The sequence below is a fragment of the Ruditapes philippinarum genome, unplaced genomic scaffold, assembly GCF_026571515.1.
Source record: "Ruditapes philippinarum isolate M1 unplaced genomic scaffold, ASM2657151v2 ctg2175_1_1_1_1, whole genome shotgun sequence".
In the NCBI taxonomy this organism is placed as follows: Eukaryota; Metazoa; Mollusca; class Bivalvia; order Venerida; family Veneridae; genus Ruditapes; species Ruditapes philippinarum.
In genome coordinates, this window is record NW_026853726.1 from 26579 (window position 1) to 51770 (window position 25192).

The window sequence follows — 25192 nt, forward strand, 5'->3', positions numbered from 1 at the left end:
ATATTTTTTGTATTAAGATTACTTGCCTGAAAAATTAACAAAGTTGGACGTTATCGTATGATTTCACAAATGCACAGGTTTACAGTCACATGACTGTTAACAAAAGAGTTTAGTGTGAACAGATGCCCCACTTTCCGACCGGTCACCTTCGTTCCAGCGGATTATTTTTCGGTGTATCTTGTTTCATCATGAATCTGCATTTTTTAAATAATCATTGCGAAAGTTTAATATTTGAACTGTATTATCTTTTATTTTATAAAGTATACCTCTTGACTAAATGCAACGATAATGAACCGTTTCCAGCATGTCCTTAATGCCGTTCTTCTGTAGCGTCTCGTTGAAAATGTAGAGTAGTGCTGATATAAAAAAATCACTCCTTTCCTTGCATTTCAGTGTTAGAAGTTCCACTACATCTGTACAAAACAGTGTAATTTCTTCCTTTTGGTTTTTGGTGAAAAACAGAGGATTGATCAATATGTAAAGCAATATGAAATATTTGAAACATATATTCTAATGTATTTATTTTATTTTTTTATTATACATTTTTTTTTACTTTCAGAATCTACTATGTTCTAAACAAAAAGTGGTTTAACAAATTGTTTGTTTTTCAGGCCATTGTTACCATCTGAATGTTTGTTTAAGCCAGACAATGACGGTAAGCTAATATTATTTATTTAAGCTACCCGTTCTTTTAACGATATCAAGTTATATATTTTAACTCTTTTTGAAGCTGTGTCTTTAACTCATTGTTATTAATATTTAAACATTTTAAAAGCATATTTTAACTGCAAAATAAGTGTTCACAATGAAGACATCCATCTATCATTAAGACATCTTGATGTACGACGGATGTCAGCAATATTTAAAGTAAGAAAAATCAATCATAAAAATAAATCCGTTAAAAAAAATAAAATTAGATAAGTTTGTGAACAGCATTTGTCATTCTGTGAGGATTAACTAAGAAGGAGAACTGTTGCCGATACAATGGCCATATATTTAATTTTAATTACACCTAATAATGCGCAACGGATGAAAGGTTTAACGTCAAAATACAACGTAATTTTACATCATCTGACGCAGTTAAGTTTGTTAAATTTGAAAGGGGTATTCAACTTTTACATGTGGTCGGAAAAAGCCTAAGTTGACGTCACACAAGGGACAACGGACAGTAATCAGACACTACGATAGTGTCTGACACATCCAGTTAGATAGATGAGTTAAATTGAGACCAAAATGTTTCGGGGCACTGTATTTCGATAGATTATGGAGGTAACTTTAACGTGTGATAATAATAAAGCGGAACACCAAGCTTCTCTCTGAAAATCTGTGTTCCACGTAACAATAGGAGAACAGTAAAACAATACTGCTGAAAAGGACAGTTATTCGTGCAATAACGAATAAAAATAAAAACTTAAACCTTTCTAAGTAAATGTCAACAGTTTTGAACAACGTCAGAATATTTACAGAAATAGATGGCGTGACGTAATGAGAAAACAAAGTAACTAGTGTTCTAGATGGTTATAACATAATTATGTTCAGTATTTATTAAAACTAATCCAGTTATTATCTATATTAAAAACGACTTGCCAGTTAGTTGATGAATTTTTCAATTTATCTCATGAGCAGTTTTTTTTAAATGAATGTTATCTCAAAACTTTACAGACAACCCTCGTAAGATTTATCATGATGAATATTCAATTTTATATATAACTAACGAATAAATCATTATAACAATAATCTCCTATTACGCGTTTGAACAAGATTTGTGCCTTAAAAAGCACGTTTTTCTTTTATTAAGACCAATGCGCAATTCATTCAGGACTTTTTTTATTAATTAAGATAGTGAGATTCATATCTATTTTCAGTATAAGGTGATATTTTCGGTATTGATCCTAGCATTTAACACAGCCTTCTTCGAATATACAGGTAATTCTAATTCTTTGTCTTTCTTTGTTGTTGTTGTTGTTGTTGTTTTTTCATTTCTTTATTGTTATTTCATTATTTCTATTGTAAAAAAACATATGGAGGATAAAGCCCTAAAGAAAATTTAAGTCTTCTGTTTTTGAAACTTTGTTCAATGAGTTCTGGCGTATAGTAATGCCTTTTCGATTTCTACACAGGTTAAGTAAGTCATACCCCTGAGTTAACCTAGGAACTGCCTAGTTATCCCTCGCCGAAAAGGCGGCGGGGATATAGAAATAGTCTCCGTCCGTCCGTCCTTCCGTCAGTCCGTCCGACATTTTTGTCGGAGCATAACTCAAAAAGCCTTTGAGATATCAACATGAAACTTCATAGGTGCATAGATCTCACTCAGGAGATGTGCAGTGCACAAGAATGATAACTCTACCTTTCATATTTTTTGAGTTATTGCCCTTTGTTATTTTTTAAACTTAATTTTTCACCTGAGTGGAGCATAACTCAAAAGTGTTTGAGATGTCAACATGAAATGTCATAGGTGGATAGATCTTATTGAGGAGGAATGCTGTGCGCAAGAATAATTAACTCTTCGCTATATAATGTTTGAGTTATTGACCTTTGTTCTTTTTCATACTATTTTGTCCGGAGCTTATCTCAAAAAGCATTTTAGGTATCAACTTGAAACTTCATAGGTGGATGGATCTCATTGAGAAAGAGTGCAGTGCACAAGAATGATAACTCTACCCTGCATAATTTTTGAGTAATTGCCCTTTGTTATTTTTCAAAATTAATTTTTTTCCAGAGCATAACTTAAAAGGCCTTTGAGATATCAACATGAAACGTCATAGGCGCATAGATCTCACTCAGGAGGTGTGCAGTGCTTAAAAATGATAACGCTACCTTTCATAATTTTTGAGTTATTGCCCTTTGTTATTTTTTATACTGAAATTTTCAGCTGAGTGGAGCATAACTCAAGTGTTTGAGATGTCAACATGAAATGTCATACGTGGATAGATCTTATTGAGGAGGAATGATGTGCGCAAGAATAATAACTCTTCGCTATATAATTTTTGAGTAATTGCCCTTTGTTCTTTTTCATACTATTTTGTGCGGAGCTTATCTCCAAAAGTATTTGAGGTATCAACTTGGAACACACCTGCGGATGTTTCTAAATTCAAAATTTCACCATTGCCGGTGCTAGGGGGCGTGGACCTGCAACATTTTACAATTTTGCCGTGTTGGGCTTTCTTTGGGGATTCTGTTTTTATCTATTTCATAGGTGGATTGGTTTTAACGAGGAGGGGTGCAGCACACAAGAATGACAACATACCCTGCATTATTTTTCAGTTATTGCCCTTTGTTATTTCAGCCATCAGTATTCACATAGGTTTCAAATCTGTAATCACTTCAGCCATCAGTTTTCATTACCAAAAGACCTCTTAAAATTGAATTATTCTGCTCTACTACATATATATTCTTCCAATGAGCAAACACATTCGGCGGGTGATGGCCATGTTGACATGGCTCTCATTTAAATAGACTTGTAAAGTAAAAAATATATCTTTAAGACTTTCTCTGGTAGCACAATTTTAAAAGTTTAGATATTTTGATACTTTGCATTTAGCATTATCACGGAGTCCGCTATGGAAGTTACATAAATCATGTTCCTAGGGGACAAAATTGACCACAAGGAGTACTAAATTTACATGTCATTGTTATTCTGACTAAGCAATCATAATTAACAATTTAAATATTACTTTTTGATGTAAACATAAGTCACAATGTCCGATTTTGAATTCTGATGAAATTGTAAACTAATACATGTGTTTATTATTGGTCATTTCAACTCTCACGACCTCTCTGTCAAATTATTTAATTTAACCGCTGTTGTTATTATTATCGTACGGAAGTATGGAAGTATAAACCTGCCCTTTTAACTTGTGTCTTATGACTTGCGACTTATGACTTGTGACTTTTGACTTCTGATTCGTGAATTACTTGTCTGACACAATTCGGCGCGTTTTTGTATGAAATGTGGCAGACAAAAACGCTTTATATTCCAGAACAATTTTCTCATTTAATTAAGGTGTTTTATAACAAAGTCTCTTCTAAAATCGTATTTTATCACCTGGGTAAGCTGCGACTTGAAGGCTGTTGAGCAGTTGAGCAGTGATTTTTTTCTTTTCTGATCAATTATGATATTATTCTTATGTTGATATATACAACTTTTGTTCATGTCCGCACCTTAAATTCAATTAAATGGCTAAACGTCATAGTGGTAGCGTACTTATATATACATGTATTCGCAATAAATATTTCAATCATGCTGAACTCATTGACAATAATGAGCTTTGGATTAATCTCAAGAAACTCAAAACTGGAACAGTCAATGACATTAATTTTGTGTTTTGCATACACTGCGGATGATCTCGTGACCAAAATCGTACAATGGGCTCATAAAATGGCGGCCTAAACGCTCGGTAAAAGCAGTGAAATGGAGGTAAGCATACAGTTAACGTTAAATGTTTATGTAAAATTAGGCCGCACGGAGTCCCTGTATAAAAACCACGTACTATTCTGTTATTGGTTACTTTGCAGCTCTCTCTGTTTAGGCCTGAAAGTCGAAAAAGTTGTTTTGGGTGATTAGTACAATGGCCGAACAGGTACTAAAAGGCGTTGTTTTCAGTAAAAAAACGCATTTTGTGTAAAATTAGCAATGACATCTTATGCACAATTTCAAGTTTGCCCGTCATGAACATTTTCTATACTTTGTAAAGTTGCATAACGAAGTTGTACATCTTTTTAAAAAACGAGTACAATGGTCGAACCAAATTTAATGAGTACAATGGCCGAACGACTTTATTGCCTGTCCTATTTCATCATTTTTTCCTTTGAATAATGCTTGTCTTTGAAATCATACAAATATTATATTTAAAAGTGAAAAGTAGGAAGAAGTATTAAATTAATTCAGTTTGCTTGCTATACATTCTCATCTTAATAGTATTCTTCTTTGATTAACACATGACTTTCTGTACATCAGCGTAAAAGTATTTACAATACAAAAATGAACAAGAAAAGTATTGATGCAAATCATCAAAGGGCGTCCAAGCAAGAAATGCAGCAAGTGAAGATGAATTAGTAGACATTTTATGACAAGATATTCTTATAATCTTTTGAATGGTTAATTGGTTTTTACCAGAATTGTATATCACTTAATTATGAATACCCGGACGAAAGTCATTATGAACTTTGATTGGCATAATAAAGATTAGAATATAACTTGTTTTTTCTTTATGATCGTGATTATTAATAGCAACGGATATACATGTATACACTCATTTATAATCCATATGTGTAACGCATGATCAACACAACACTTTGTCCCTTATTATGTTATCGCTTATTATGTTATCGCTATTAGCGAAGACCCCCTCTTAAGGTATCTGTTCACACTTAGTAAAAATATGACACTGGTTATATTACCATGTTGATCATGTTGAGCATAATTGTTTATTATACAATAATTGTAATATCTATTTTAATAAGAAAATTCACAGATTTTACGAATATTGTTTTCTTTTCTTTTTTGTGTTTTATGTGCTATTTTATGTACATGTACATTTGCATTTTTCTTTATCATTTTTTAAATTATCAATTAATTTAATAATTCATAAAATCTAATTTGTAACTTTGAATAATTCCTCGGCATCCCGGACAATTAACGTGTAATACTATTCGCCGGTCACTAGTAAATCCCGGTCAAAATAGACCGGAAGAGACCGGGAGTTACCGATAGGAGTACATCCCTCTATAAATAGATTTTAGCAATGTTTAGGTCATCAACTCATCATTCTATTTACAGCTTTCGGATACATGTACAACAATAACATACCATAATAACCCACTGTGTACTACAAAATGATAAATAAAAAAAAACCGAAGAGCGCGATTTATTCACGGAAAAGGTTATTTCATTTGAAAATGTTTGCATTGCGAAATTCTCCAGTTCGCTATTCATTGTACATATCGCGACATTTAATTTTTAATTAATAATAATCAAGCACCCTCATACCGATCAAAATGATCGGTTTCTATTATGACCGACTAAAAGGCTCGAGAAGTTGATGTCGCCCTTTCACAAAATCTGATTTCATTCCAAAAGGGGCGTCGCGCTTCGGCGCGGACGCCAAATACAAACGTACATTATATAGAATTTTTTTCACCAGCAAAATATATGTTTCAATTACATACATAAAATTGTCAATTATTTTGGAAATATAGTCATGTATTTTTTTTGTATTTCAGACGCAGAAAAAGTGGTTATTCTAATGAAAAGCATGTTTACGTATATCTATGGAATATATACTGTTATGTTTATTTAAGATTTCAATATTGTGCTTATATTATCGTTAAAGACTTCATCACACCATATTAAGTAATTCAATATCTTTACAAGAATTGGAAATTTCTTATGTGTTTATTTGCCCCGGCATTATGGCAACTCGTACAGAAGACGATCAGCTCCACGTCGTCACGAGCAGGTACACAAGGGGAAGGCACCCCATAAATGCTGTGGGATATTGTTTCTAAGTTTCGGCAAATTGCAAAAACATGGGTCTGTAAATTAAATATCATACATGAAGTACATAACTGTTTGATATTTCTACAAACGGCTTGTGTGGCAAAGATGGAAAGAACACAAAAAAATGGTTACATAAAAAAAATTATTAAAAAAAGGAAATAAGATAATCCTCGAGCAATATATTGCCCTATTATTTGCAGCGGCATACAATGTACCCTGTGTGTTGAGAAATGAACGCATTACATATGTTCCTAAAATGATTCAGTTGGAGTACAAAATTTTTTATGAGATCAAATATTATGAAACCCGGTTATAATAGCTACAACACCGTTAAACATAACACGGAAGCTTTTTTTACATCAATGATCTGATAGTATTTCTAAAATTCTAATGTGTTTCAGCTGTTTCAGATCAAACAACCAAAACCGTTTCAGGCAGTCAGTTTGCGATAAAATCAGAACTTAAGCAACACAAGTTATTTACTCAATAAACTTTATTGACGTTTCTGCACGTGAAAAACATATCATGATATGGCCAAAACAAAGTCTGGTGACCTAATAAGAGGTACTTTTGTGACAATGACTTGAACAAACACAGTTTCACTGAGTTTGCTTAAACAATATATGTGGCTTTTCTACAAGTACATTTGTGTTTCTTTTTGCCGGAATGGGAAAAACGTTGATCAATCAGCATTGCCCTAGTTCGAAAAGCTTTGAGCAGATGCTGCAAGTTAGAGTGGGTTAGCATGGAATATCTTGTGTTGCTCAAGTTCGGATTGTGTCGCAAACAAACTGCCACATTCTTCACACTGATGCCATTTTGCTCTGCCATGTTTTTTTTTGCTCTGAAACAAATTAGAATTTAGAAATACTATCAGTTTATTGATGTAAATATAGCTTCCATGTTGTGTTTAACGGTGTTGGAGCTATTATAACCGGGTGACATAATATTTGTCCTCATAAGAAATTTTGTAATTTAATTATTCCTATTTAGGAACACATATAATGCGTTCATTTCTCAACACAAAGGGTACATTGTATGTCGCTGCTTATAGCAAATAACTGGGCAATATATTGCTCCGGGTTATCTTATTTCTTTTTCTTAACAGCTTTTCATTTTTACATGTAACCATTTCTTTGTGTTCTTTCCATCTTAGACACTCAAGCCGTATGTAGAAATATGAGGCAGTTATGTATTTCATGTATGATATGCAATTTACAAACCTATGTCTTTGCAATTTGTCGAAACTTAGGAACCATGTCCCACAGCATATATGGGGTACCTTTTCCTTGTGTACCTGCTCGTGACGACATGAAGCTGATCGTCTTCTATACGATTTGCCATAATGCCGGCAAATAAACACATCAGAATTTCCGATTCCTGTAAAGATATTGAATTTCTTAATATGGTGTTATGAAGTATTTATCGATATTATAAGCACAATATTAAAATTTAAAATATACAATATTGTATGTATTCCATAGATATACGTTAACATGCTTTTCATTGAAGGGAAACACTTTTTCTGCGTCTGAAATACAAGATGGGGCGTCCGTGGCCGAGTGGTTAAGGTCGTTGACTTCAAACCACTTGCTCCTCACCGCTGTGGGTTCGAATTCTGACAGGGACTTTGGATTCTTTCATGTGAGGAAGCTATCCAGCTAGCTTACGGAACGTCGGTGGTTCTACTCAGGTGCCCATTTGTGCCTGAAGTAATGCACGGAAGTGCACCTGAGGTCTTCCTCCACCAGTAAAGCTGGAACGTCGCGATATGACCTATACTGTGTCGATGTTACGTAAAACCCAAAACAAACAAACAAACAAACAAATTGAAATACAAAAAAAAAAAAAAAACACACACAACAACTACTGACTTTATTTCAAAAATAATTGACAAAATGGTATGACATTTTATGTACGTAATTGAAACATATATTTTGCTGGTGAAATAAATTCTATATAATGAACATGTTTGTATTTTAGTTTTGTATTGTAAATACTTTTAAGCTGATGTACACGTGTGTTATCAAAGCAGAATAATATCAAGATGAGAATGTATATCAAGCAAACTGAATTCATTTAATTTAATACTTCTTTCTACTTTTCACTTTCAAATATTATGTTTGTATGATTTCAAAGACAGGAAGCGAGAAACAAGCATAATTCAATGAAAAAATTGATGAAATAGGACAGGCAATAAAATCGTTCGGCCATTGTACTCATTAAATTTGGTTCGACCATTGTACTCGTTTTTTAAAAAGATGCACAACTTCGTTATGCAACTTTAAAAAGGATGGAAATTGTTCATGACAGGCAAACTTGAAATTGTGCATAAGATGTCATTGCTAATTTTGCTCAAAATGTCTTTTCTTTACTGAAAACAACGCCTTTTAGTACCTGTTCGGCCTTTGTACTAATCACACAAAACCACTTTTTCGACATTCAGGCCTACAAAGTAACCAATAACAAATAACAGAGCAGTACGTGGTTTTATACAGGGACTCCGTGCGGCCTAGTTTTACATATAAATTTAACGTTAACTGTATGGTTACCTCAATTTTACTGCTTTTACCGAACGTTTAGGCCGCCATTTTATGAGCCCATTGTACGAGTTTGGTCACGTGATCATCCGCAGTGATATAAAATATGATAAACAAGATCAACAAGGAAAGGCGGCGTTCAATGAACGCAACCCCCATATGACCCAGCAACAAGAACCAATGGCAAGGAGCCCAGGCGGACCCCAAACATAAAAAGGACAGGGCAACGACACGTTAATCATTAAATGATAAATAATTTGTAACTGATTAGGAATTCAAAGAAAAGAATAATAGGCCCACAAAGGGGAAGGGGACAGGAGACCGGGGAAGGGGGGAGGGGGGGGGTAATCAAAGAAATAAAAACTAGAGGCAATGGGGAAGATACTAACCGTAGACGAGAAAACAACAAGAGACACAAGCAAAAGTGTCACCAAAACAGTATGAAACAACATAGACATACATCTGAGGAACACAGTGGGGCGCCGCCTTGGAACGGTCAGCAGCATAATAATGACAGCTGGGGAGTTTAAACCGGTTAATGGTGCACCAAACCTCGCTCTTAGCCCCACCATGTTCCTATAAACGAGACAAGTGTAAATTAAATGAATCCCCGCCAAGTGAAATTCTAACAGTTGTCATGGTTACAAAAGGTTAAATAAGTAAAACACTAAAATGATCATGTAGAAACATATAAAAGTAAACCCAATGACCATAACAAAAGTACTCAATGTCCTAAAGGAAGACAGAGCAACAAGAAAATCACCTACAAGGGCCCGACGAAGCAAGGCAGAAGACGAACATTAAGACAATTCAGTCCCAAAGGGCTTTACGAACTATCCATCATGGAGTCTCCCTCTTGGTCCGTCAGATGCAATCAAAAGAGGAAAGCGTAGTGTCCAACTGTAAAAGGGTTGAACACTAAACATGCAGTATGTCTTAAAATAGTAGGGTCATAACCTCTTTTAATAAAACGTTTAATGATTTTAGTAAAAACAGCAGAAAAATTACCATGACCCAAAATCTTACGAAGTTTGTAAACCACATCGCCATAAAAACCAGGCTGGCTAATCCCTTGTCGCAGAAGAGTTTTTAAATCACTATTGAATTTAGAAATTAAATCAAAGTTACGATTGTAAAATTTAGTAAAATATTTCCGTAATTTATGATAGCGGTAGCCCTGTTTTAGAAGCTTGCTGGTAATAAAAATATTCCGCTCGTTGAAATCCTTTACGTTGCTACAAGCTGAAAAGTACAAAATACGCAAATTGCAGCTATGGCTCAAAACCATGGCGCACCCACGTATGCTGTTGTACGATTGTTGATATAATCTGTTTAAAAATATTATATAATTGGGAATCCATCAATCAATGTCCGACCAAATCGGACAGACAAGTCATAATCCAAATAACATATAATCTCTATAGAATCACTTAATATAGTAACGTCAGCAATGATTGTTTAGTTTTTTACCAAGTGAAGCACCAGCTAGCACAAGTCTAGCAAGGTTTAAACCTAGACTGCCGGCAAATCCTCCAATCAAAAGTCAAATGTGTGAACCACTCAGTCAGCCTGCTACCCTGATTTTTGCTTTTGGGCGACACTATGCGCTAGCTAGCACACTGATTAATGTGAATATATATTTAAAATTTTAAAAAATCCATCAACCCTTGAATGTATCAGACACTATCTTAACATATACAGAATATTAACAGCTTTCACAACCATCATTTAAATAATAAATTTCAAGAGAATCTACATGTGAGAGGGGTTTGTATAACACTTACATTTCAAAGAAGACAGAACAACTGTCGACAAAACGAGATGCTCAGCAGTCTTCAAGTCGCAGCGAACCCAGATGATGAAATACGATGTGTTATTAAATACCTTAATTAAATGAGAAAATTGTTCTAGAATAAAAAGCGTTTATGTCTGCCATATTTCTTTAAAAAAACGCGCCAAATTATGTCAGACAGGTAAGTCACAAATCAGAAGTCAAAAGTTATAAGTAGCAAGTCATAAGACACAAGTACGGAAGCCCATTGAGGCCGTTTTGTACGGAAGCCCATAGGGGCCATTTTGTCTTAGTTATTTTGAATTTCGACTTCATACTTTCTTATTGTCTGTTTTGTCTTATTTGTTACTCTTTGTTGTTAGCTATTATGTCTTAGGGAATTAAAAATAAGCATATCATCTGTCTTTTATGTCTCTATTTTGTTTGAGTTTAATCTAAAAACGTAAATATTTTAGACATTTATAACGTACCATATCACGATATATTGTTATTTGCATTTTCCATTCATCAATATGCAGCATTGTATTGTAATTATTTACACATAAGCTTATATTACATTACCTTTTTGATCATATTCCCACATTACCATCCTAGTAATAAGAAATTCCTCTTGAGAAATGCAAGCTTATTACCCTTAAAGTTTGGATCCACACGAAACAATTATTGACTACTTTAACTATTTACTTAAACTCTGAATGTATGACCTTTACCTGCAGACGGCCATTATCTTAGATATTATTTATTAATTACAATTACTAAACTTGAGTATTTCTTGAACTGTTATGGTTTATATTCACACATACTCACCAACACATACTCACCATAGGTTTTCTTGAATTTTACCTAAACTTTAGCATTTTGACCTTTTGGGCTCTGGTATCCCTGAGATCATACGCACTCTATTTTTTCTATGAATATTTGATGTTGACCTCCAGATAACATTGATCTTTACCATAAATGAAGTAATAAAGATCTTGTATGTTGTGATCAAAGTGGTAAACCACACTAAGTGAAATTATATATATGTACATAATTATGCAAATAAAACAATTTCAAACATCGAAGAACATGTGAAATATGTACTGCAAATATTTGTGCATATAAAATGTAATCATTAATTTAAAAATATATGCATAAATGTCTTATTGTAAAATTTGACTTAAACTTTATAGAAAATAAATTTTTATTACCTCCTTTTATTTACATGAAATGTTAAATTTGGTAATATCGTTATAAATTATGCTTTTTTGAACCTACAGTATTGATAAATTTTAATTTGATCATCATATTTATGATTTAAAACCTACAGGATCTTTAACTATTTCTTGAATTTGGCAAGGGATTATGCCATCGACAAATTCTCGAGATTGTGATACTCATTTTAGTGATTAATGAGATAAATATCTTGTATGTTTTGTAGTTTACTGTTACTTGAAGTTTTATGTATGGGAATGGAGTAATGGTTCCTTCTTTTAGCTCTTTCAAACCCGATTTTTTAAGTTCTAATAACTAAGTTCTTATGTCTAAGTTCTTATGTCTAAGTTTTATTGTCTGAGTTCTAATGTCTAAGTTCTAATGTCTAAGTTCTAATGTCTAAGTTTTAATGCTTATGTTCTAATGTCTAAGTTCTAGTGTCTAAGTTTAAATGTCTAAGTTTTAATGTCTAAGATCTAATGTCTAAGTTTTAATGTCTAAGTTCTAATGTCTAAGTTCTAATGTTTAAGTTCTTATGTCTAAGTTCTAATGTCTAAAATTCTAAGATAGTCGGGCCACGTCGTCTGGGCCACTTTATAGGTCTTAAACTGCCAAGGGCCCCCTTTTGACCACCTTTTAAGCCCTTTATTTCGGTTAGCCGACACAAGGTCATCGCTTGCTTATACTTTGATTTTGTCTGGCCATAATCTTAAACTTCGTTTGCAAGATTCTATTGTGTCTAGTCAGTAATGCAATTCCTTGTGGATATACTGATGGCCCCAATTTAAAGCAGAGAGCAGGTTACACCATCAATCATTTGTGTAGATTTATGCCACTTTGTCAAATTAGGAAATGTATATGAAAAATCACTGTCTTTTAATATACTAATTTATTTAATTTAACCCACGAAGTATGGTGCTAAATCAGTCAAATATTTCTTTTTTTTTTTAATAAATATGAAATATGAATATGAAAGTGGGCGAAGTCAAAACTCATATTTATTTTAGGGACTTCTTTCGCCATTTGTTTGAAAAATCTGATAAATACAAAACAGCTTTTTGTTGAATTGTGTTTTGAAAACTACCTTGAATGATAGAAAATGATCTAACTTAGAAAATAAATCCGAACACCAAATTCTTTAATTTAGTCATTAACGCTGTACAGACATTTAAAGAGTTGTTTACGTGACGTTACAATGTAGCGCCAAATAATGCACAAACAAGACCCATCTATAAATAATATATTACTGCGCGCTGTACAATTGCAGTAAGCAAGGGGGTTCGTTATCATTTTTCTTTGATAATGAAATTAAATAGAAAAGGTTGTTTTTTCTTTTTTCGTGAAATATGGTATATATTTTCACTCAACATGATAAAATGCCAAATTTTTTTCCGGCTCGTGAAAATATGTGGCGTTTTATCATGTTTCGTGAAAATATATTCCATATTCAACTTAAACGAAAAAATATCCTCTGAATATCATAGTAAACCAGTAAATCAGTATTAAACCGGTTATAACTTCATTAAAATATTAATAGAGAAGTGCACGTCGTTAAAGTTAGGATATGATTAACTTTTATTTAATGGCCACTGTAATCTTGACCTGGTACAGAGGGAAGAACGGAACGATTGACCGCTGATGCAAAGTGCACAAATATTTAAAATGTAGAATCTACACACAATTTGATTGGGTCATTCTTTGAAGCTCTGACTAAACCAGACATTTCACAAAAACAGTTATCTTAAAACAGTTCAATAGAAGATTCCTGTCATCTTTTATCACAAAAAAGGATATTATTTTTAAGACACACAGGTTGACGGATCAGAGATCATATGACTTTTTTGTTAGAATAATTCATAAAATGATTAATAATATAATTAATATAATAAATGATTAATATTCATAATTATACCAAAACGAAACTATCGAATCCCATAAGGGTCATTTTGTCTTACTAATTATGAATTTCCGAAGAAATATATAGGTAACAATGAAGAAGTAACACATTAGACAAAACAGATAATAAGAAAGTATGAAGTCAAAATTCAAAATTACTAAGACAAAATGGCCCCTATGGGCTTCCGTAAAGTTCTAATAACTACGTTCTTACGTCTAGGTTCTAAGAATTAAGTCCTAATGTCTAAGTTCTAATATTTAAATTCTAAGAATGAAAGTTTGCCAAAGTGTATGTCATTTTGAAGGTCCTTCACTGTAACGGGCCCCTTTGGACCACCTGTATGTAGTCATTTATTTCGATCGATCAAGACAAGCTCTCCGCTTGGTTATACTTCGTTTTTGTCTGCACCGTATTGTTATACCTGTTGACTAGTGTAAAAGACAGGCGGAAGTGCAGGTGCATCGCGTGAAAATAAGTTGATATTGTTATTTTGGTTATGACACTTCTTTGATCATAAGGCAGACACAAACAAATAAAACCCAAATTCAAGAAATATAATCAAAAGTTTATAATTTGTACTTAAATCTGTGTCTATCCTAATATGGCGTTTCACTCATTTACGGAGCCTCTATGTTCTCAGAGCTAAGACCTTAGTTCTAACATCTAAGTTCTAACTTCAAGCTCAAAATGGCCGCAATGGGCTTCCGTTCAATTTGCTTCCGTACAAAACGGAACTTTGACAAAATCGACATAACCTTGATGTCTACATTTAATTTGGTTCAAGCAAATATATATCGAGTAGCTTTAGAATATTAGTTGTTTACGATAAGATTCGTGCTTGTCATAGCATTTTAACTTCAGTAAGTAAAATTCTATTGACTAAACTTAATAAACTGTTTTGATTTTATCGAATATTAAAGTGTTGCCGAATGCTCTCCAATTTAAAGTTACTCCATTATCATATTTCCTTCTTAAAAAATGTCATATGTTTCATTTGAATTCAGGAGCAAACATCTTTATAAAGAAAGCAGACAACCGGACTAATGAGATAACTTTTGAATGTGGCAAAAATGTGACATTAACCTGTATGTTTAAGAATTCGTTTGGAGTTGAATGGATGAATGAAAAAAATGAAACGGGAATAGCATGGTGTGTACAAAATAAGTGTACGTTAACGCCTGTTTATGTTGGACAGTACAGCATTTCATCCGATATGCTACGAAAAATATTCAATTTAACAATACTAAAGGTTACTATGAAAGACGATGGAAGAAGGCTTGTATGTTCGGATGGTTCTTATACTGATTCTGTAATTTTAAGAGTCAATGGTAAATATATTTATGCCTTCAATTAACTAACCTTTATTATGTAATTATACTACATGTATCTCAAAATAAGCGTTGTGCATATTCTTTTGACTAAACTCATTGGTATATATCTATTGTAAGTATTCACAGTAATTGTTCTCATGACAGGTTTTTCGATTACAGTACTCTCATTGTATTATGTATACAGATTTGTAAATACAATCAAGGTCTTACGCACGCTTAAAATGGCTGCGAAGAAATGGCAAGCTATGCACTGCATACCCTTAGAAGAGCCGAATAAATGCTTCCTAGACGAATGTCCGTTTAGGTCTGCACATTTGTAAATATTAAAAGGGAAACGTTACAAAACGAAAATTCGTTACGTCCGTACTAGTAGTACTCGTTTTATACTGTGACAGGACGGTTACTCTTTAGTCAATGTCGTGCTAGGAATCCGAACGATGTTTCTTATTTAAATATAACCAATGTTGCTCGTAATGGTTTATCATAATGCCCCATACATTAATTAACTATATCACCATTAAACGATATATAAACTTAAATAAGCAAATTTCAATCATTAAACATCAAATTTGAGCAAAAAGGTCGATTATAAGACATAAAAGGCACAAGAGACCCGTTACCAAAATAAAACAGCAGACGTATGATCTCGCATTACTATATAAAAGGCGACTATTTAAGTTTTTGAAACAGGAACTATGTCCGCACAAATCATCTAAAAAGAAAAATACAAAAATCTGGATAAGTGTGATGAAAATTGCAGACTAGGTTTGATTGAGTCTGCACATGAGGGATAATGAAAAGATGCAACTTACCCCAAAAGCTTTAAATGATAAATTTCTTGTTTCCTTATTCCGAAATGCAGCAAACGGATCACTCAGGTTTATCAATAAATATTTTACAGAAAACGCAAAATAGAGAAAGTCAAAATGATTTGTCAGATAATCACACATTTATCCGATGGGATGCAACCAAAATAAACGAATTTCACTCAATTCTTAACACAAAGCAATGTGATTTTCATGATATTTTAAATAGATGTAATTCCGATGATATTAATTCACTTGTAAATTCTTTCACTCAGGTATTGAATGACTGTTCTCACAAAGTTTTTGGAAGTACATATAAAACTAAAACAAACAATTATAATAAAAAAACATGGTTCAACTCGGACTGTTTCACCGCAAGAAAAGAAATTAAAAAAGCAAGGAATGTTTTTGTTAAAAACAAAATCTAATATAAACTATAGACAAGAGTTTGTTGAATGCAAAAAACAATTATATAACAAGATCAAACGTTTACAAAAGTATAAGTATAATTTAAAAGAAAAAAACAATCTTAATATTTTAAGCAAATCTCAGCCTCGTCAATTTTGGAAAAAATTAAAGAACAATACTCTCAATCTCAGCCAACAGCAGAAAATCTTGATATTGACGAGTTGTATAATTTTTTCAAAAGTTTATATTGTTCAGATAATACACATTTGATAGATGAAGGAACTCAGTGGTAATTATGAATGAAGACCTTGATTGTAAAATAAACTATGTCAGAAATAAAAGAAGCGATCTATTCACAAAATGATAATAAAAAGTAGTGGTCCTGATACACTAATCGCGGAAATATACAAACACTCATTTTCCATTTATTTCACAGATATAATACTAGAATTATTTAACAGAATTTTGAATCTGGAGAATACCCAACATCCTGGGGGTCAGAATCATAGTACAATTTTTAAGGGAGGGGACATTAATGAAGCAAAAAATTACAGAGGGATAACACTTATAAATATCATTGCAAAAAATTATATTCTCAAGTCTTACTAAATCGTCTTACAAAATGGTCTACCAAATATAACAAAATCATCGATAATCAATATGGATTCCAGAAGGGAAAATCAACAGTCGACTGTATTTTTCTTCTACAAGCTATTATTAATAAAACATTATTTCTCGTAAAAAGCTATACTGTGCATTCATAGATATTGAAAAATGCTTTGACAAATTAGAAAGGTCATTTTATATTTCAAAAACTTGTTAACGAAAGGGCAGTTCTAAATTCATTAAGCTATCCAATGTATGTATAGTACTGTTAAAGCAGCTGTAAGATATAATAAATGCGTTTCATCCTTTTTTGAATCAAACATCGGCGCAAAACAGGGAGATCCCAGCTCCAGTCTATTATTTTTATTCTTTGTAAATGATATATTAAACAGTTTCGACGATAATATTTTTACTCTCGATGAATTAAAGCTGTTCATACTTCTTTTTGCCGATGATGCCGTACTTTTTGCACATTCGCCGGAAGCGCTACAGTCATTACTTAATGATCTTCAAAATTATTGCAATAGTTGGAATTTAAAGGTTAACACTAACAAAACAAAAATCATGATTTTCGAACAAGGTCGTCATACTGCATACACTTTTTTTTTTAATAATATCCCACTCGAAGTAGTGACATCATTCAAATATCTAGGAATTACTTTATTCAAAAACGGTCCACATGCATCGTACACAAAAGAAGCTTGCTCAACATTCGTTATTTGCTTTACATAATTTATTTATTGTTTTTAATCAAATAGACCTATCTACACAAGAAAAATGTAAACTATTTGATTCTTTGGTGGGATCAATCCTAAATTATGGCGCTGAAATAATAGGCAATTACGAGGTAAAGATATTGAGCGTAACATTGTAAATTTTTACGAAAGACACTTAGCGTTAAAAAATCAACGAATCTAGCTGGTCTTTACGGAGAAACTGGGACGGTATCCGATGAGAATTACACCGCAAAATTATTATGATTAAATATTGGTTAAAAATTTGAGCTCAGAAAATAATTCATTAATAAGAAAAATGTATAATGTCATGAAAGAAGATGTCAATAATAACATATCATATAACGGAAATAATTGGGCATATCAAATAAAAAAAATACTTGACGAAATAGGTTTTTTCCTTTTCTATGGCGACAGCAAAACGAAATTAATATATCATTTCAAATAATAAAGAATAGAATATTAGATATATATAAACAAACTTGGTATTCAGAAATAAATAATTCAAGTAAATTACAATCATACAGTATGTATAAGTACGACCTCGAATTTGAAAAATACTTAAATTGTGTTAATATAAATAAATACAGAGTACAACTGACGCAATTTCGGCTATCATCACATAATCTAGAAATTTGAAATATGGTAGGCACAACGGAGTTCCGAGAGAAAATAGACTATGTCAACAGTGCAATATGCATGTCATTGAAAACGAATTCCATTTTTTACTCGTTTGTCCAAAAATATTATAACCTTCGTAAGAAATTTTTAAAACCATATTTTTTGCCACTTCAAAAAAATGGAAACTTTAATGTCATCAAAAATGAAAAAGAACTTAATAATATGTCAAGGTATTTACATTTTTTTCACTAAAATAAAAACTCTGAGTAGCTTATATATTGTTAGATGTACATAAAGACATACCATTCATAACATATCTGAAAACATTTTGTATGATTGTATTTGTATACATATATATACATATAGATAACAATAACAATTTATTTCAATGTTAAGTATATATCTCATATTGTTAATTGCTAAATCTCATGAAGGTATATTGTTAATAACTTCTCTGAAAACATTTTGTACTGTTTTATGAACAATTTATTGTAAAATGTCTTACACTTTACCTATATTATGTAATAATGACTATATGCTATATGTAGTTTAATGCCAAATAAAATATTGAATTGAAATTGAATTGGATAGCTGTTTTATGACTGTGCAATGTATCAACTCTTACACCGATGCGTTTTGTTCAATGTGAGGCAGTTCCCCTTTAGGTTCCATTGTAGTATTGCTCCACATTTAGATATTAATTTTCTGTAAACTTCAGACAGTTGCATTGTACATTGAAAATAAGAAAACATAAAGAATCATAAGAAAACATGGTATTACCATTTAAGGAAATTGTAGCAACAAAGTCAGATCAGAAATTTAAAACTTGTAATAAAGTGTAAAGTTGACGTTTGTGAACGTTGTCATTCACTCGTAATTTATGGACGAGTCGCAAAACAAATCGTGTCATTCCGCAGTATATCATATGTCTTATTAAAGATCATGTAAGACTGGGCTGCTTCGCTTCCAAATGACAGTTTAAGCCTTTATAAGGTCCATACGAAAAAGAAATATAATACCTGATGCGATGCTTCAGTGTATTTATTTCAAAGAAAAATGCTTTGGTTTAACCTAGTCTGGGGTTTTGACATTTTGTATGGCATTGAATGAGAGGTACGCATTATTGTCTCAACGTTTTAATTTGCTTGAAGCTAAGAAGATATCGTAACAGTTTAACAACCAGAAACATGTACTCAACGAACATATGCTGATTAATTGATTGGCTCGATCCTTCTACTTAATTTAAAATATGATCACTCGTTGAAGATATACTGTCAAATCACTTGTTATCTTTTAAACAATATAAATGGCGCTTTTCTAAAATAGTTATATCTCTAGATGTTCGTAAAATCTGCGATAAATAAAAGTTAATTACGATTTTTATGTTACAGACAATACGCCTCGACTTTTAGAAGATACACAATCTGGGACAATAAAAGCGGCATCTGGCTGTGTTTCCTTGGGAACAAAAGTTTCCTTCAAATGGAAAAAGATATCAGTACGTTTCTTAAACTACACGTATCAATAGTTTAAATGACAGTTCTTCATCGATTTATATTGTAAATTAAATACGAATTTTATTCGAAACATATGTAAAGTTCTCATTATTCAATCACATGGTAAAAAGTTAATTATGGAAATTAACCTGATTTATTGCAACTAGTTTATCAGCATAAGACAACTCAAAAACGTACTCGTGAAATATTCAGATGACACTAGCTTTTCTTGTCGATTTTAATCTATATGATTTCCTTTAATTAAGATTAAAGATCTAAATTATAATCGTTTTGCCTGCAAACACAAGCCACACGATAAGTATATTCGAAATTTATGACATATACATACAAAAGAAAAAATGCTGAACAAAAATCGTATTTCTTGTTTTAAGATAATCGACAACTTTGAGGAAGAATTTTTCCCAAAAATCCAATTTAAAAATTCAAGAAGCTGCCAAACTGATGCTGATTGCGGGCATGATCATACAGAAATAGTTTATGTGACAGCGAATGAAGATGGTCAATACCATTTCAAAATAGTAGCTCTGTATGGAAGTGAAATTAAAGAGTCAGACATTTCTGTTATGAAGTACATTACCAAACCCAAAGGTAATATTCATCTTGTATCCTTCGACATATTGTTGTCAGTATGCCTTGCTTTATCGCTAATGCTGCGTTTAAACGTTTTGATAATTGTTTTTATTAGGACATTAATTGCAAATTGGTATTATAAAAAAAATAAAAAATTGGTACGTTTAATGTATATGAACGAGAAATTGACTTTAGAATGCGCCGTTCTTAAATTCAATGTGAAAATGTTAGATATAGTTAAACAATGTTGATATCAGTGTATTAATAGCATATTGCTTAATGTTTCCTTTCAATTTTAAGACTGACTACTATTCTATCAAAATGTTCAGACTCGGACTTATTAATGAAATCTATGGTAAAGTTTATCCCGAAAAGCTTAATTAAGATTTTTCAAATTTATATGATATTAATAGTAAAAAACAGAAAACATGAATCATAATATAAAAATAACTATTGAAATAATATTGATAAATATTATTTAATACTAACGATTTTTGTTTTGAAGGGACAGGAAATGGAAATCACCTTAATACGCCGTTTGGAGTGATTGTACCGGTGACTTTATGTTTGTCTATTATTGCAGTCCTTGTCATACTGACTTTGATGTACGTTAGTTATGATATATTTTCAAAACCATTTAATGATTTTTAGTTAATATGTTGATATAAGTTTAGGTATAATATGGTCTTTGGGAAGAATAAAAACTACTGCATGCTTGTATTGAAATCTAGGATTCTTTTATTGAATAGATCTAATATGGATACATTAAAAGAATTCACATACTATGTTTCGTGCGATGCATTTTAAATATGGTCATGTTACGGTAGTATTTTCAGAGAAGAAAACATCAAACAAACTGTTCAGGCAGTCTTCTCTTAAAAACCTGCCCGTTTCTTACTATGACTTCAAATATTCACATTGCGTAAACCTGAACTGTGTCTAGTTTGTAATATGGCATAATTACCTCTGTGTACTTAAATTATGCTATTGTGCAATTATATAGAGAGAATATACTAACCATCAATATTTTAATACATTATATTTGAGATTTATGTATATTTCTGTTACTTAGATATTAAGTATTGTTGTTGTTGCATTCCCTTCTATATTTATGTTGTTTTATGGTAAATTGTTAAGACACCAGCATATTGTCATTACTCAAATCTTCTTGCATATCAGACTGGCGTTTCCGTGAGTTTTACCCATGCCGGAAATTTCATCTGGCACGGGGGGTGCCAGATGAGTCGCGTGCCAAACAACAACGTCATTTTAGCGCGCTTTATGAATGAACCGCGTTAAAATGACGTAGTTTTAGAAGGGAAATATGTGCTAAGGATGACGTCATTTCGCCGTTGTTATTTAAGTTGTAAGTTCATACGCTATTGTTAGAAAATAGTTATGGATGAAATGACTTTAATTTCCATGAAAATATATCATATTGAGGTAAACCATTTTAAATATGAAATAATATGGCAGAATATGCAAGAAAAAATATCTAACATATGTTTGCGGTTCGGTTCGAAATATCCGTCCCTCGGGAACCCGCCCATGGGCGGTAACTCGGCAAGCCTCGTTACCACCCAATGGGCGGGTCCCCTCGGGACGGATATTCCGGTCCGAACCGCAACATATGACAGATATTATTATTCCAAATATGGTCCGTTATTACGATACTATGTATTATACGTTGTTTGTCGCACAGGTTATTATCCACAGCTCATGAAAGACCATTACCCCCAATCTGGTTATCATCTAGTGATGGTTTTGTGTACACAGCGCACACGGCATTGTGATTTATACTTTTAAATTTTGCTTATCATAAATAACATCTTATTTACCATCTTTATTCAGCGTTATCTTCCGTAAAGAGATTATGAACAAATGGAGAAAAAGAAAAACTTATCAAGACAACCGTAGCCAAAGAAATCGGTACTTGACATTTATTTCGAACATTTCAGTTGACTTAAGGCGAACATGTTTGATTGTTTTCTGTTTTTCTTCTATTTTAAATAATGAGATAATCATTGCAAACATACACAAGACTAATTCATCATTAACGTCAAACTTAAGACAGCTTTAATTTAGTATTTTATTAGTAAATTCAATTATGAAGAATAAATTGTAATGAAAGATTGTCACGCTTTATCTTTATAATATTACATGACATTTCTCTGCTGTGAATTATTCAGTTGCAAGAAGAAATTGTTTAAGTTCTAAGATTTAGTGGATACATGTAATTGTTAATGATCAAGTGTTTCAAATTTCCCGTTTTACAATAGATATTGATAGTCATTTTCAGATAGTTATTTGACATATAATTTGAATTTTATTTCAATTAATCCTAAAATTCTTTATGGGATAATCTTAAATGCATAGCTAATGCAGAAGTATTTTATTAATATCCTGATTGATAGATAGATAAAATCATATAGACATTTATGGACAGATGTGTTTTTGATGTCACTTTATGCCATCTAGCCAACAACATAACGAAGAAACAGCTACCTTTTCCGCTAATGACAGAGATGATGAAGAAACCCCGCTTCAAAGGTACATGACACTCTTTTTGAACCTTTTAATTTGCTAAGTGCGAAAATGTTAAATTATTTTCCGTTATTCTTCTACTTTTGATAATGAGATAATCATTGCAAACATACACAAGAATAATTCATCATTAACGTCAAACTTAAGACAGTTTTAATTTAGTATTTTAATAAAAATTCAATTATGAAGAATGAATTGTAATGAAAGATTGTCACGCTTTATCTTTATAATATTACATGACATTTCTCTGCTATGAATTATTCAGTTGCAAGAAGAAATTATTTAATTTCGAAAATTTACTGGATACATGTAATTGTTTATGACCAAATGTTTAAAATTTCCCGTTTTACAATAGATATTGATAGTCATTTTCAGATATTTATTTGACATATAATTTGAATTTTAATTCTGTTAATCCTAACAATTCTTTTTAGGATAATCTTTAAAGCATACATACATTCAGAAATGTTTTTATAAAGATCCTGATAGATAGATAGATAGGTAGATAGATAGATAGATAGATAGATAGATAGATAGATAGATAGATAGATAGATAGATAGATAGATAGATAGATAGATATGTCACTTTATGCAATCTAGGCCAATACATAACGAAGAAACAACCTCTTCCGCTCATTACAACGATGGTGAAGACATCTCGCTTCAGAGATACATGGCACTCTTTTTTTAACCTTCTAGTTGGCTAAGTGCGAAAATGTTAAATTATTTTCCTTTTTTCTATGAAACAATCATTAATAACAGATTCTGATCAAATGTGTGACATTTCCAGTTTTGCATTAGAAATTGATTGACATATACAGATATTATTTTGACATACAATTTGATTTTATATCTATAAATCTTAAAAATCTTAAAATAAAATATCAACTCATATATCTTTTCAAAGGCAATCGATGCTTATAAAAATCTTTAAAGCAACTGTTTTCTCCACATATATCAATTTAGGCCCACAAGTGACGGAGACGAAGGCTCATTGCCAGCTAATAGAAATAATGATGAAATCCACAGCACAAACCAGCAACAAGACATCAAAAAGGAGATCAACAAGATTATTTCAAGTGGTGAATCAAATGTTCAAAAAAGAAAGGATTATTTTGAACGAAAAGCCAAAATGTGAATAAACGGACCGATAAATAGAACCAACCAAGGGCATTTTTTTATCAAAAAATAATGTGTGTTCAGTGTCTATTTTGTCTATGTGTTTAACAAATTTTCCATTACTGTAACAAATGAAATATAAATATTCTAAAATATTAAAAACAGTTAAGCACAATGTTTAGATACCATTCAATAGCAAATTTTGATTTATGTAATATATCATTATAGTAGATATCTATTATTCAGAGTAACGCAATGTTTTCGAATGCAAAAGATGGTCCAGCCAGGTTGGTACGAATAACTAAGGTAGATACTGATTAATCTTAATATCATAAGGTTGATGTCGCAAACATCACGATAATTTATTATATGAATGTTTATAAATCAATAAATGTTTAGGTTTATTTTTGCGTTAGTAATATGATTAACTCATATAATGAATTTCCTCAATATGCTATGTTCTTTTGTATATGCAACAGGGTTATGTGTTGCTGTAAAGTATCCGTTTAGCAACGGTGTAATTTACATTAATGTGATATACCGTTCTCATTGTAACACACAATCACTGCCGGTAAACGTCTATTGTTACATTAACGGTGTTTGACACCGTTGGTCATGTATTTTATGTGTCTTTCATATATTTGGCGGAAAAGGTGATTGTATATATAGGTTTCATAGTGTAAGTAAAAGTTAGTTTTTTTTATGTATTTAGAACCTTTTGGACTTGTGGAACTTTAAACTTAAAAAGATTCTTGGATTATTTACATGAAAAAAATGTATATTAAAAATAGTCAATCATTATTTGTTGTTCTTACTTTAATATAACCAGACCTTGGGATGATTACAATGATCAGTAATTGATTAAATTACAATTACTTTCAGTTTGTATTGTAATTGATTATTATTGATTACTCAGACTTGCCTCTGTAATCAACTAAATTACAATTACTTTAAGAGAGTAATTGATTGATAATCGATTACATTCAATGTAAAGTAGAATCCCTAGTTAAGACC

The 25192-nt window shown here is 31.9% G+C and overlaps 1 protein-coding gene across 1 annotated transcript; it reads left to right on the forward strand.

Moving 5' to 3' along the window:
- The first annotated feature begins 557 nt into the window (after positions 1-557).
- Positions 558-24970, forward strand: LOC132737645 (uncharacterized). Its single transcript, XM_060724978.1, has 9 exons — positions 558-655; positions 1866-1926; positions 14927-15250; positions 19820-19926; positions 20317-20533; positions 21021-21120; positions 22367-22444; positions 22994-23065; positions 24026-24970. Exons 1-9 carry the CDS (start codon positions 650-652, stop codon positions 24195-24197), a joined length of 1137 nt encoding a protein of 378 aa, XP_060580961.1. The 5' UTR covers positions 558-649; the 3' UTR covers positions 24198-24970.
- Positions 24971-25192: the final 222 nt, after the last annotated feature.